This window comes from Ranitomeya imitator, chromosome 2, assembly GCF_032444005.1.
Source record: "Ranitomeya imitator isolate aRanImi1 chromosome 2, aRanImi1.pri, whole genome shotgun sequence".
NCBI classification, from domain to species: Eukaryota; Metazoa; Chordata; class Amphibia; order Anura; family Dendrobatidae; genus Ranitomeya; species Ranitomeya imitator.
This window is the reverse complement of record NC_091283.1, coordinates 560,029,374-560,043,940: the sequence shown is the minus strand read 5'-3', so window position 1 is coordinate 560,043,940 and position 14,567 is coordinate 560,029,374. Positions and strand designations below refer to the sequence as shown.

Here is a 14,567-nt window from a genome sequence, read left to right as displayed (position 1 = left end):
ACAACCTGCATACATCCTGGCAACTCTGAAAACAGGTCCCAGATTTGCCGAAGCAGCTGTCGGCACTGTTACTTCTGTGCCAGTGACAGTGTCTCTGCCACTGTAGCATCTTCGACCTTGGCTTCAAGATTGGTCCCCAGACACGTAGCTTCCACTGGTTTCCAGTCTCGCCACATTATTAAGAGGTTGATGTGGTACACCTGGTACAGATTTCTTGTCCCTGGCTTGTGGACCTTGTAGTTGACGTCACTCAACTTTTCGACAACCTCGCATTGCCCTTGCCACTTGGCCAGAAACTTACTTTCCACTGTGGGTATCAACACCAACACATGGTGTCCAGGGCTAAACTGTATCAGTCTTGTCGACTAATTGTAGACCCTTGCTTGGGCCTCTTGTGCTTGAATGAGTCTCTCCTTCACTGTCGGCGTCACCTTCATTATCCTGTCCTGCATCTGGGCCACATGCTCGATGATGCTCCGGTGAGGGGTAACCTTTGTTTCCCAGGTCTCCTTCGCAATATCCAGAAGTCCCCAAGGGTACTGTCCATATAGCAGCTCAAAAGGTGAGAACCCGTAGAGGCCTGTGGGACTTCCCTGATAGAGAACAACAGGTATGGCGGTAGACCATCCCAGTCTTGGCCATCCTTCTCCACGACCTTCTTAATCATGGATTTTGAAATCTTATTGAACCTTTCCACCAGATCGTCCATCTGCAGGTGGTACACTGACGTCTGGAGTTGTGTAATCTGGAGAGCCTAACACAAATCCCTCATCACTTTGGACATAAAAGGAGTTCATTAGTCTGTCAGGATCTCCTTTGGCAAGCCAATCCAGGAGAAAATATGAACTAGCTCTCGGGCTATACTCCTGGCAGAGGAGTTTGTCAGTGGTACTGCCTCCAAGTACCATGTTGCATAGTCCATCACCACTACGATATATTGTTGACACCTGGCAGACTTAACTAGAGGCCCTACAAGGTCTGTGGCAATCCAGTCAAAGGCACCTCTATAATGTGAAACGGTACTAGAGGACTCTGGAAGTGGGATGCGGGAGCAGTTAGCTGACAGGTAGGGCAGGACCAGCAGTAGTTAACAATCTCTGTGACATCCAGGCCAGTAGAACATCTGAAGGACCCTTTCATGAGTTTTTTCTACTCCCAGATGCCCACCCAAGACATGAGAATGGACCAGGTCTAGTACCCTTTGCCTATAGGGACCCGTTACTAACAACTGCTCTGCCACTTCCTCTCCTAGTTTAGAGACCCAATATAGCAGCTCCTCTTTTAAAGCAAAATGTGGAAACCTAGTGTCAGCCCCTGGCTCTTGAGCAACCCCATTTATCACAGCCACATTGTCAAATGCCCCTTTTAGTGCAAGATCCTGCACATTTGAGCAGTCCCAAAATTTCCCCCAGAAACCCCCAGTTCACAATTCTCGGCCCTATTGGTCACCGTCTTGTCCTCGTCAACAGCAAGGGCACACAGGGGGAACTCATCCGTCTCAAACTGCATTGGGTATTTATCATGGTTGAACCGGCTCTTGTCTCAGTCACTTGGTAGCCTCACCTTCTGCCATAAGTCCCATAGCAAGCTAAACTCTTGCACTATCATCACTGGGTGTAGCAGGTCCTTAACCACTCCAACCTCATGGGACTCAGCCCCACAGTTTGTGTTTATAGTAACTCTGGCAACAGGGTAGTCCTTGACATCTCCATGAATACAGCGGATGCCCACATGTTTCCCAGGGATCAACTGGTGAGGGAGTGTAGCTCTTACCAGGGTCACCAACCTCCCCGAGTCCAAGAGTACACCAGTACCCCATTTATTGTTACGGTACATGCACTCCACACTACTGACATGGTAGGCATAGTAAGAGCAGCGCCTACCCATGCTGCAGTCCACATGTTCATAGGAAATAGGACAATGGATGGCTATATGTCCAAGACCGTGACATTTCCAGCATAGCAAGTCTTTACCAGCAGCCTTTGGCAACCCCTAAACGATCCCTTGGGACATTAGACAAGTGGTGCCTCTACTACCCTTCTTTTGGGACTCGGACTCCCTCTGGGTACCCCTGTATGGGGATGCAACATCAAAAATCCGCTTCTCTGGAGTTGCCGGCTCCAGACCCACTGAACACCTAATGACTCAAAAGGCTTGTCAATTTTTATCCCAGACCACATCCTGGGGTGAAGATATGGAGAACAACCTCCCACCCGCTCTATGGTTGTTCTAAAAAACTCAGCCATTAATATGGCTGCTTAACCCCTTTCAACACTTAGGGAGCTGGAGCAAAAACTTCTGGGTTTCAAATCACTGAAGCTAATAGCCTCAATGAAACATAACTCCCATTCAGCACTTTGCCAGTGACTTTGTTACAGCTCGTATATCAGAAGCATTAGACCTCCTTCACCCGTCCATGTTTCCAGTAGATGTGGCATCCGTTTTTTCATAGATATCAGACACAATCATTATTACCAATGCCGCTATGTACATGTCCATGTTGTAACACTAACCATATGTCCGGGCAAAACACAGAGACATGGCGGGTTTTTTTTCCCAGCAGCATGGATTACAAGGGCCAATACAAGTCTATGGGTTCATAAAAAACACAGACAGCAAATGGTTGACAACTGTGTGCCATTTGTATGCTGTCCATATTTAACATTGCAAAGGAGAAGCTTTGTAATGTATTTTTCTTAATCCATTCCTGAAAATGATGACACTGATGGTAAAAATGAACACACTGATCCAAAACGCTGATGCGTCAAGTGTTGTTTTTTTACGTATGTGTGATGGAGGCCTTATATAGATTTGGAGGCGATATTGGTCCATTGTTTTTCAGATTAATTTAGATTAAAGTTTTATGGTCTTCTATTTGGGTTTTTGATTTATGCACTATGGAGAAGGTGCAGTATATATAAATACACACACACATGCACCAATAAAGGTATATATATTTATATAAATAAAAATACACATACACACACCAATAATGATCAGTATAGTGTAGAATAAGAAGACATATTATGCCAATGAAGAATTTTAGGCTATGATTGGATTTTTACTTTTTTTGTACTTTTATTATTAGTGCGTATGTTTTTTATGCCCACTTTTTCTGTTACAGATGGAGTCTCCTCTTGGTCCTCACCGATTTACACGAAGTGGGGTAAGAAAAAACAATGCTTTATTTTCTAGAGCTGAAGCTCCATAGCAACTTTTGATTGTGTATCTGCTGCTGTAAAATAGATCTTTATTTCAACTACTGTGCAACTTCGATTCTTCCCTATGTAGGACATAAGCTGCTTGAAATGAACATAAACAAATTGAGGAGAAGCCTAATACAGATCCATCATAGTAGCGGTAAAGACCCCTAGTACAAATATAATGCAAGTAAAGAATCGAGATCCATCTCAGAACAATAGGGGTGAAAAAACTTTCCAACGTTGTTAAAATATAATAATAATTTTTATTCAAACATATTTAAAAATACAAAGCATATACCAAGTAATTACACTGCACGGTCAATCTGAAATGCATGACCAGTCAAATAGTAAACATGAGCCTACAAATGAGCCAAAACTTTTTCTCCACTCATGGTTAGTGGGTGGGTGAAGACATTTATTGTCAAACTACTGTGTTTTCCCTTTTTAAATCATAATGACAACACAAAACATCCAAATGACCCTGATGAAAAGTTCACACACCCCATTTCTTAATACCGTGTATTGCCCCCTCTGACATCAATGACAGCTTGAAGTCTTTTGTGGTAGTTGTGGATGAGGTTCTTTATTTTCTCAGATGGTAAAGCTACCCACCCTGCCTAGCAAAAAGCCTCCAGATTTGGTAAATTCCTGGGCTGTCTAGCATGAACTTCGTGCTTGAGATCTCCCTAGAGTAGCTCAATAATATTGAGGTCAGGAGACTGAGATGGCCACTCCAGAACCTCCACTTTTTTCTGCTGTAGCCAATGACAAGTTGACTTGGACTTGTGTTTTGGGTCGTTGTCATGTTGGAATGTCCAAGTACATCCCATGCGCAGCTTCCGGGCTGATTGCAAGTTTGCCTCCAGTATTTGCTAATAACATGCTGCAGTCATCTTTCCTTCAATTTTGACCAAGTTTCCTGTGCCTTTGTAGCTCACACATACCCAAAACATCAGTGATCCACCTCTATGCTTTACAGTAGGAATGGTGTTCCTTTCATCATAGGCCTTGTTGACCTCTCTCCAAATGTTACGTTTATGGTTGTGGTCAAAAAGTTCAATTTTGGTCTCATCACTCTAAACTACCTTGTTCCAGAAGTTTTGAGGCCTCTCTCTGTGCTGTTTTGTGTATTGTAGGTGAGATACTTTGTGGCATTTGTGCAGCAATGGTTTTCTTCTGGTGACTCAACCATGCAGCCCATTTTTCTTCAAATGCCTCCTTGTTGTGCATCTTAAAACAGCCACACCGCTAGTTTTCAGAGAGTCTAGTATTTCAGCTGATGTTATTTGTTGGTTTTTCTTTGCATCCCGAACAATTTTCCTAGCAGTTGTAAACTACATTTTTGTTGGTCTATCTGACCATGGTTTTGTTTTTACAGAGCCCCTGATTTTACATTTGTTAATCACAGTTTGAATGCTGCTAACTGGCATTATCAATTCCTTGGATATCTTTTTGCATCTCTTTCTTGTTTTATACAGTTCAACCCACTTTTCCCATAGATCCATTGACAATTCTTTTGCTTTCCCCATGACTTACAATCCAGAAATGTCAGTGGCTCGATCAAAGATGCAAAAGTCTGTCTGGATCCCAGAAACTCACTCAGTTTTTATGCACACACACTGATTACAAGCAAACAGGTCACAGGTGAGGATGTTACCTTTAGTAGCCATTCAAACCCATTTGTGTCAACTCCTGTGCATGTTATCAGGCCAAAATAACCAGGGTATGTGAACTTTTGATCAGGGTCATTTGGATGTTTTGGGTTGTTATTATAATTTAAAAAGAGAAAACACAGTAGTTTGACAATAAATGGCTTCACCCAACCACTAACCATGAGTGGAGAAAAAGTTTTTGTGTTATCGTTCATATTCTACTAACCAGAATCCCTCAATGTCTGTCTGCTATTTCATCCTTCTTCTCCGCTAGATTTCTAAAACTTAACATGGACAAAACAGAATTCATTGTTTTTCCCCATCTCACGCGATCCCCCCAAACGACCTATCCATTACAGTAAACGGCTGCCCACTCTCCCCAGTTCCACAAGCTCGCTGTCTCGTGGTAATCCTTGACACTGATCTCTCCTTCAAACTGCATATCTAAGCCCTTTCCACTTCCTGCCGCCTTCAACTCAAAAATATTTCACGGATCCGCACATTCCTAAACCAAGAATCTGCAAAAACCCTAGTTCATGCCCTCATCATCTCCCGCCTCGACTACTGTAACCTCCTGTTCTGTGGCCTCCCCTCAAACACTCTCGCACCCCTCCAATCTATTCTAAACTCAGCTGCCCAACTAATCCACCTGTCCCCCCACTATTCCCGGACCTCTCCCCTCTGTCAATCCCTTCACTGGCTCCCCATTACCCAGAGACTATAGTACAAAAGCCTAACCATGACATACAAAGCCATCCACAACCTGTCTCCTCCATACATCTGTGACCTCATCTCCCGGTACTTTCCTGCACGCAACCTCCAATCCTCACAAGATCTCCTTCTCTACTCCCCTCTTATCTCCTCTTCCCACAATCGCATACAAGATTTCTCTCGCGCATCACCCCTACTCTGGAACTCTCTACCACACCATATCAGACTCTCACCTACCATCGAAACCTTCAAAAAGAACCTGAAGACCTACCTCTTCCGGCAAGCCTGCAATTTGCAGTAACCACCGATCGACCAAACCACTGCACGACCAGCTCTATCCTTACCTACTGTATCCTCACCCATCCCTTGTAGATTGTGAGCCCTTGCGGGCAGGGTCCTCTCTCCTCCTGTACCAGTTGTGACTTGCATTGTTCAAGATTATTGTACCTGTTTTTATTATGTATACCCCCCCTCACATGTAAAACGCCATGGAATAAATGGCGCTATAATAATAATAAATAATAATAATAATAATATTCTCTGTAAAAAGGCCAAGAAAGCAAAAATTCTTCTGGGGTATGTAAACTTTTAAGCACGACTTTATATATGTGCCAAATAGCTATGTACTTGAGGTGTTTATTAAACAAATAAACTAAGAGTATCACATATGTGTATATGCATTATATATATATATATATATATATATATATATATATACAGTACAGACCAAAAGTTTGGACACACCTCATTTAAAGATTTTTCTGTATTTTCATGACTATGAAAATTGTACATTCACACTGAAGGCATCAAAACTATGAATTAACACATGTGGAATTATATACTTAACAAAAAGGTGTGATACAACTGAAATTATGTCTTATATTCTAGGTTCTTCAAAGTAACCACCTTTTGCTTTGATGACTACTTTGCACACTCTTGGCATTCTCTTGATGAGCTTCAAGAGGTAGTCACCGGGAATGGTTATCACTTCACAGGTGTGCCCTGTCAGGTTTAATAAGTGGGATTTCTTGCCTTATAAATGGGGTTGGGACCATCAGTTGTGTTGTGCAGAAGTTTGTTGGATACACAGCTGATAGTCCTACTGAATAGACTGTTAGAATTTGTATTATGGCCAGAAAACAGCAGCTTAGTAAAGAAAAAGGAGTGGCCATCATTACTTTAAGAAATGAAAGTCAGTCAGTCTGAAAAATTGGGAAAACTTTGAAAGTGTCCCCAAGTGCAGTGGCAAAAACCATCAAGCGCTACAAAGAAACTGGCTCACATGAGGACCGCCCCAGGAAAGGAAGACCAAGAGTCACCTCTACTTCTGAGGATAAGTTTATCCTAGTCATCAGCCTCAGAAATTGCAGATTAAAAGCAGCTCAGATTAGAGACCAGGTCAATGCCACACAGAGTTCTAGCAGCAGACACATCTCTACAACAACTGTTAAGAGGAGACTTTGTGTAGCAGGCCTTCATGGTAAAATAGCTGCTAGTAAACCACTGCTAAGGACAGGCAGCAAGCAGAAGAGACTTGTTTGGGCTAAAGAACACAAGGAATGGACTTTAGACCAGTGGAAATCTGTGCTTTGGTCTGATAAGTCCAAATTTGAGATCTTTGGTTCCAACCACCGGTGAACAAATGGACTCTACATGCCTGGTTCCCACTGTGAAGCATGGTGGTGGCACTGTTGGGAATTTATTCAAAATTGAAGGCATACTGATCCAGCATGGCTTCCACAGCATCTTGCAGCGTTTAGTTGGACCATCATTTATTTCAACAGGACAATGACCCCAAACACACCTCCAGGCTGTGTAAGGGCTATTTGACCAAGAAGGGGAGTGATGGGGTGCTACGCCAGATGACCTGGCCTCCACAGTCACCAGACCTGAACCTAATCGAGATGGTCGGGGTGAGCTGGACCGCAGAGTGAAGGTAAAAGGGCCAACAAGTGCTAAGCATCTCTGAGAACTCCTTCAAGATTGTTGGAAGACCATTCTCAGTGACTACCTCTTGAAGCCCATCAAGAGAATGCCAAGAGTGTGCAAAGCAGTCATCAAAGCAAAAGGTGGTTACTTTGAAGAACCTAGAATATAAGACACAATTTCTGTTGTTTCACACTGTTTTGTTAAGTATATAATTCCACATGTGTTAGTTCATGGTTCTTATCCCTTCAGTGTGAAAGTACAATTTTCATAGTCATGAAAATACAGAAAAATCTTTAAATGAGGTGTGTCCAAACTTTTGGTCTGTACTATATATATATATATATATATATATATATATATACACACACAGTGGGTACGGAAAGTATTCAGACCCCTTTACATTTTTCACTCTTTGTTTCATTGCGGCCATTTGGTGTATTCAAAAAAGTTCTTTTTTTCGCATTAATGTACACTGCACCCCATCTTGACTGAAAAAAAACAGAAATGTAGAAATTTTTGCATATTTATTAAAAAAGAAAAAGTGAAATATCACATGGTCAGAAGTATTCAGACCCTTTGCTCAGACACGCATATTTAAGTCACATGTTGTCCATTTCCTTGTGATCCTCCTTGAGATGGTTCTACTCCTTCATTTTAGTCCAGCTTTGTTTAATCAAACTGATAGGACTTGATTTGGAAAGGCACACACCTGTCTGTATTAGGCTGGTTTCACATTTGCATTCAGGAGGGCTGCGGATGGCTGTGTACTTCCTCCCTTCTTCCTCCGTGAAGCTCTGCCTACGCTCCACTTACTTCTGTATGCGTCCTGCATTTCCCTGCATACGTATCTTTAACATTGGGTATGCAGGGACATGCGTTGTATGCGGATGCATTCGCATGCGGCGATTTGACATGTGCGGCGACCACACGAAAGTGAAAAATTTTAAAGAAAGGTATGCGGGGAAACACAGGATGCCTACAGAAGTAGGCGGGGCATAAGCAGAGCTTCACAGAGGAAGAAGGGAGGAAGTACAACCAGCCTAAGACCTCACAACTCACAGTGCATGTCAGACCAAATGAGAATCATGAGGTCAAAGGCACAGGCCAAGGAGTTCAGAGACAGAATTGTGGCAAGGCACAGATCTGGCCAAGGTTGTAAAAGAATTTCTGCACTACTCCAGGTTCCTAAGAGCACAGTGGCCTCCATAATCCTTAAATGAAAGACGTTTGGGACCACCAGAAGTCTTCCTAGACCTGGTCATCCAGCCAAGCTGAGCAATCATGGGAGAAGAGCCTGGGTGAGAGAGGTAAAGAAGAACCACAAGATCACTGTGGCTGAGCTCCAGAGATGCAGTATGGAGATGGAAGAAAGTTCAGCTATCACTGCAGCCCTCCACCAGTCGGGCCTTTATGGCAGAGTTGCCCAACGGAAGCCTCTCCTCAGTGCAAGATATCCCAGACTATGAGAAATAAGATTATTTGGTCTGATGAGACGAAGATAGACCCTTTTGGAAATACTTCTAAGCGGTATGCGTGGAGAAAAGCAGGCACTGCTCATCACCTGCCCAATACAATCCCAACAGTGAAACATGGTGGTGGCAGCATCATGCTATGGGGGGTGTTTTTCAGCTGCAGGGACAGGACGACTGGTTGCCATTGAAGGAAACATGAATGTGGCCAAGTACAGAAATATCCTGGAAGAAAACCTCTTCCAGAGTGCTCTGGACCTCAGACTTGGCCGAAGGTTCACCTTCCAACAAGACAATGACCCTAAGCACACAGCTAAAATAACAAGGGAGTGGCTTTAGAACATCTCTGGGACCATTCTTGACTGTTCCAGCCAGAGCCCTGACCTAAACCCAATTGAGCATCTCTAGCTAGACCTGAAAATGGCTGTCTACCACTGTTCACCATCCAATCGGACGGAACTGGAGAGGATCTACAAGGAAGAATAGCAGAGGATCCCCTAATCCAGATGTGAAAAACTTGTTGCATCATTCCCAAGAAGACTCATGGCTGTACTAGCTCAAAAGGGTGCTTCTACTCAATACTGAGCAAAGGGTCTGAATACTTATGACCATGTGATATTTCAGTTTTTCATTTTTAAAATAAATTTGCAAAAATTTCTACATTTCTATTTTTCTTCAGTCAAGATGGGGTGCAGAGAACATTAATGAGAGAAAATGAACTTTTTTGAATTTACCAAATGGCTGCAATAAAACTAAAAGTGAAAAATTTTAAGGGGGGTCTGAATACTTTCCATAACCACTGTGTGTATATATATATATATATATATATATATATATATATATATATATATATATATATATATTAACCCAATAGCTATTCAATTGTGGTGTTTATTAAACAAAGGCAGGATTCCTAAGAGTGAAAGACACACTATCTGCATAAATGAAGTACTATAAGTACTATGCCATTTGCTATGATATACCAACTGATATACTTAGCACAATGTGGACCAGTCATACAAGCGCCCCAACATACGTTTTGCCCATCTTCACCAGGGACATGGTGATTATATGGGAGATTTTCGATATATATACAGTTAGGGCCAGAAATATTTGGACAGTGACACAAGTTTTGTTATTTTAGCTGTTTACAAAAACATGTTCAGAAATACAATTATATATATAATATGGGCTGAAAGTGCACACTCCCAGCTGCAATATGATAGTTTCCACATCCAAATCGGAGAAAGGGTTTAGGAATCATAGCTCTGTAATGCATAGCGTCCTCTTTTTCAAGGGACCAAAAGTAATTGGACAATGGACTCTAAGGGCTGCAATTAACTCTGAAGGCGTCTCCCTCGTTAACCTGTAATCAATGAAGTAGTTAAAAGGTCAGGGGAGGATTCCAGGTGTGTGGTTTTGCATTTGGAAGCTGTTGCTGTGAGCAGACAACATGCGGTCAAAGGAACTCTCAATTGAGGTGAAGCAGAACATCCTGAGGCTGAAAAAAAAGAAAAAATCCATCAGAGAGATAGCAGACATGCTTGGAGTAGCAAAATCAACAGTTGGGTACATTCTGAGAAAAAAGGAATTGACTGGTGAGCTTGGGAACTCAAAAAGGCCTGGGCGTCCACGGATGACAACAGTGGTGGATGATCGCCGCATACTTAATTTGGTGAAGAAGAACCCGTTCACAACATCAACTGAAGTCCAGAACACTCTCAGTGAAGTAGGTGTATCTGTCTCTAAGTCAACAGTAAAGAGAAGACTCCATGACAGTAAATACAAAGGGTTCACATCTAGATGCAAACCATTCATCAATACCAAAAATAGACAGGCCAGAGTTAAATTTGCAGAAAAACACCTCAAGAAGCCAGCTCAGTTCTGGAAAAGTATTCTATGGACAGATGAGACAAAGATCAACCTGTACCAGAATGATGGGAAGAAAAAAGTTTGGAGAAGAAAGGGAACGGCACATGATCCAAGGCACACCACATCCTCTGTAAAACATGGTGGAGGCAACGTGATGGCATGGGCATGCATGGCTTTCAATGGCACTGGGTCACTTGTGTTTATTGATGACATAAGAGCAGACAAGAGTAGCCGGATGAATTCTGAAGTGTACCGGGATATACTTTCAGCCCAGATTCAGCCAAATGCTGCAAAGTTGATTGGACGGCGCTTCATAGTACAGATGGACAATGACCCCAAGCATACAGCCAAAGCTACCCAGGAGTTCATGAGTGCCAAAAAGTGGAACATTCTGCAATGGCCAAGTCAATCTCCAGATCTAAACCCAATTGAGCATGCATTTCACTTGCTCAAATCCAGACTTAAGACGGAAAGACCCACAAACAAGCAAGACCTGAAGGCTGCGGCTGTAAAGGCCTGGCAAAGCATTAAGAAGGAGGAAACCCAGCGCTTGGTGATGTTAATGGGTTCCAGACTTAAGGCAGTGATTGCCTCCAAAAGATTTGCAACAAAATATTGAAAATAAAAATATTTTGTTTGGGTTATGTTTATTTGTCCAATTACTTTTGACCTCCTAAAATGTGGAGTGTTTGTAAAGAAATGTGTACAATTCCTACATTTTCTATCAGATATTTTTGTTCAACCCTTCAAATTAAACGTTACAATCTGCACTTGAATTCTGTTGTAGAGGTTTCATTTCAAATCCAATGTGGTGGCATGCAGAGCCCAACTCGCGAAAATTGTGTCACTGTCCAAATATTTCTGGCCCTAACTGTATCCTGCCAGTTTAATTAAATAGGGGCGAATATTAAATGAATTCATATATGGTACATACCATGTACAGATGCTGCATGTGGCGTTATGACCAGTATAAAAAGTGCATATAGCGCCCATATGTCTTTAGATATGTTCCAGTGAATTTGAACATATTGTATATAATCTAAAGTGCATCTAGTAACAATGCATCTAAATAATGCACTTAAAAAGTGCAAATACTGAAAATTGTTTTTATACAAAAATTAGTAAATGTAAATACCCGAAAAGGATACTGATGTATATAAAGTGACCTAAGTTTCCTTGATAAAATGCATAGGTGACATAACTTCAAATTAATAGTGTGCAAGTACACATAAGTGACATGTGTACTGAAACTGGAGTGTAAAGAATACATGTAGACTTAATACATAAATACATGAATGCTTAAAAAGACAAATCTCTAAGTAATTAAAGTGCATTAATTGAAATGAACAGTAGAATTTTTACCATTTCAGAATTCGGTTCATTAAAATGCAATTCTCTCGTCATATGGAAACAATGGGGTCTCGCAACAGATGCAATTTAACTGAGAAAATCATGTGATGTGACTGTGCAGCCGTAGCTTTTTACTCAGACATGTTTTTGCAACTACTGTTTTTTCTTATGCGCCACTAACGTCTGAATGTTGACTTTCTTGGTATAGGCAAGGTATGGAAAAAAGGCTACAATACGTCCACCACAAAAAAAATCCACACCGGAGACCAATGGCGAAAGCAAACCAGTTTCTCCATCTGTAGAGGTTAGAATTGTGTTTCACAATACATGGTTACATATCTGTTTGAGAGTCTGCATTCTGTGGGAATATCCACAGTTCTCTCACATGTTATTCTATGCCTGTATCTTGAGATAATTCTCCTTGGCTCTTGCAGAACAAAATAAAATATATCACAAGTATCACCATGTAGAGAAAGCTACCTTTAAGGCCCCGTCACACATAGCGACGCTTGAGCGATTCCGACAACGATACGACCTGTCAGGGATCGCTCAAGCGTCGCTATGTGGTCGCTGGTGAGATGTCACACAGTGCGATCTCCCCAACGACGCAGCAGCGATGCGGCGACCTGTAGCGACCTGTAGCGATCTGTAGAACGATGCTATTTCATGATGATTCAATGGGACGTCCTGTCAGCGAGGTCGTTGGTAAGGTGTCAAACACAGCGATGTGTGCTACCCAGCGGGACCTCAACGATCAAAAAATGGCCCAGGCCATTCCGACACGACCAGCGATCTCACAGCAGGGGCCTGGTCGCTGCTACGTGTCACACATAGCGAGATCGCTACTGAGATCGCTGTTGCGTCACAAAACTTGTGACTCAGCAGCGATCTCGCTAGCGATCTCGCTGTGTGTGACGGGGGCTTTAGACTGCTATCCGACAGACGAAGATTCGCTCTTACTAGAGAATCTGGTTGATTATGCAAATGTCACAGTTTGATCTGAGTGTCAGCTTAGCGTGATCTGATTCTCTCGTATGAGAGTAACGTAGCACAGGTGTGGAGAAGACAGAGGACTTAATCTCTCCATCTCCATCTCCTCCATTCTGTGAGTCCGCAGAAATCGGACTGCAGCGGATATCATCTGCATGCAGTCCAATGTTTTCTACGCACCAGTAGACCTGAATGGGTGAGCGGCATCCGATTTCAAAGTGAAATTTGCAGTATGCAGATTCTGTCAGTGAAAGAAACCATGCAACAGCAGTGCCCCATTGAATAGCATTGCTATTCGATAGACAAATAGACAACACTCATTCGATGTGTACACTGGTGTAAGCGAGCCCTAAAACTCAATGCCTGATCCTTTAAAGAGCCTTGGAAAAGGTGCCTTTTCTAACGAGGTGAGACTTGTGACATAGTTGAGTTCAAGAGAGCTAATTTGCACTATTTTCTCCAGTAGCGCATTAGCTCTAAGGGTACGTGGCCACGATCAGGAACTGCTGCGGTTTTGACGCTACGTATTTATGCAGTCTCAAACCCACAGCAGACATATATTACAACATAGTGGATAGGATTTCTAGTACTCCCATGTCCACTATGCGCCCATAGTTGCCTGTGGATCACTTGCGAAGACTGACATGCGGCGTGTCTTTCAGGACCGCAGCATGTCAATTTCTCTTGCGGAGACTCTAGTTTCCGCAAGAGAAACTCCATCAATAGAAATGTATTGAAAGTGGTAAATACACATGGTTCAGTGAACACATGCAGATTTACCTGCGTCCAATAGAAGGCAGCGCTTTACAGCATAGTGGAGGGGATTTTATGAAATCCTGTCTCCGCTATGTGTGCAGGGCCGCATTCGGCGGCCCTGCTTAACCGGACATGCGGCGTGTCTTTCTAGACTGCAGCATGTCTATTTATCTTGCGGAGACACTCCATCTCCGTAAGATAAATAACCCAGTCTATGAATATGATGCCGTGATTCCACATGTGTTCAATGAACACATCCACGCGTACAACAGGGGGCAGCGCTTTGGGCGGAGCGTGTTATCCGCTGCATCCAAAGCGTAGGGTATCCTAAACGTGGAGACATAGCCTTAAACTCCATAGTCAGCTGATCACTTTGAGGAGAACAATACTTCCCCCAAGCTGCAATAATCATGATTTATAGCCTGAGAATCGTGTGTGTGTTTGTGTGTGTCTGTTTGTGTGTGTCTGTACCCTTATAGTCCAGAGCAGCATTCCAAGTTCTGCTCATTGTCACTGTAAGCAGTTGATAGTTTTCCCAACATTAGATGTACAGTGTCTGCTATGAGAACGACACTTTAAATGGAACGTGTCAACTGATGTATGCTTCCCAAACTGTACAATTTCAGCCAGATATA

General features: G+C 42.6%; 1 protein-coding gene across 2 annotated transcripts in view; it reads left to right on the top strand.

Annotated features, from left to right (window-relative positions):
- The window catches only part of UNC13D (unc-13 homolog D), a 157,066-nt gene that overhangs the window by 73,556 nt on the left and 68,943 nt on the right, over positions 1-14,567 (top strand). For both annotated transcript variants that reach the window (XM_069752049.1, XM_069752048.1), the window contains exons 2-3: positions 3,125-3,166; positions 12,395-12,490. In XM_069752049.1, coding sequence (XP_069608150.1) covers positions 3,125-3,166; positions 12,395-12,490 — 138 coding nt within the window. The remainder of the gene's footprint in view (positions 1-3,124; positions 3,167-12,394; positions 12,491-14,567) is intronic.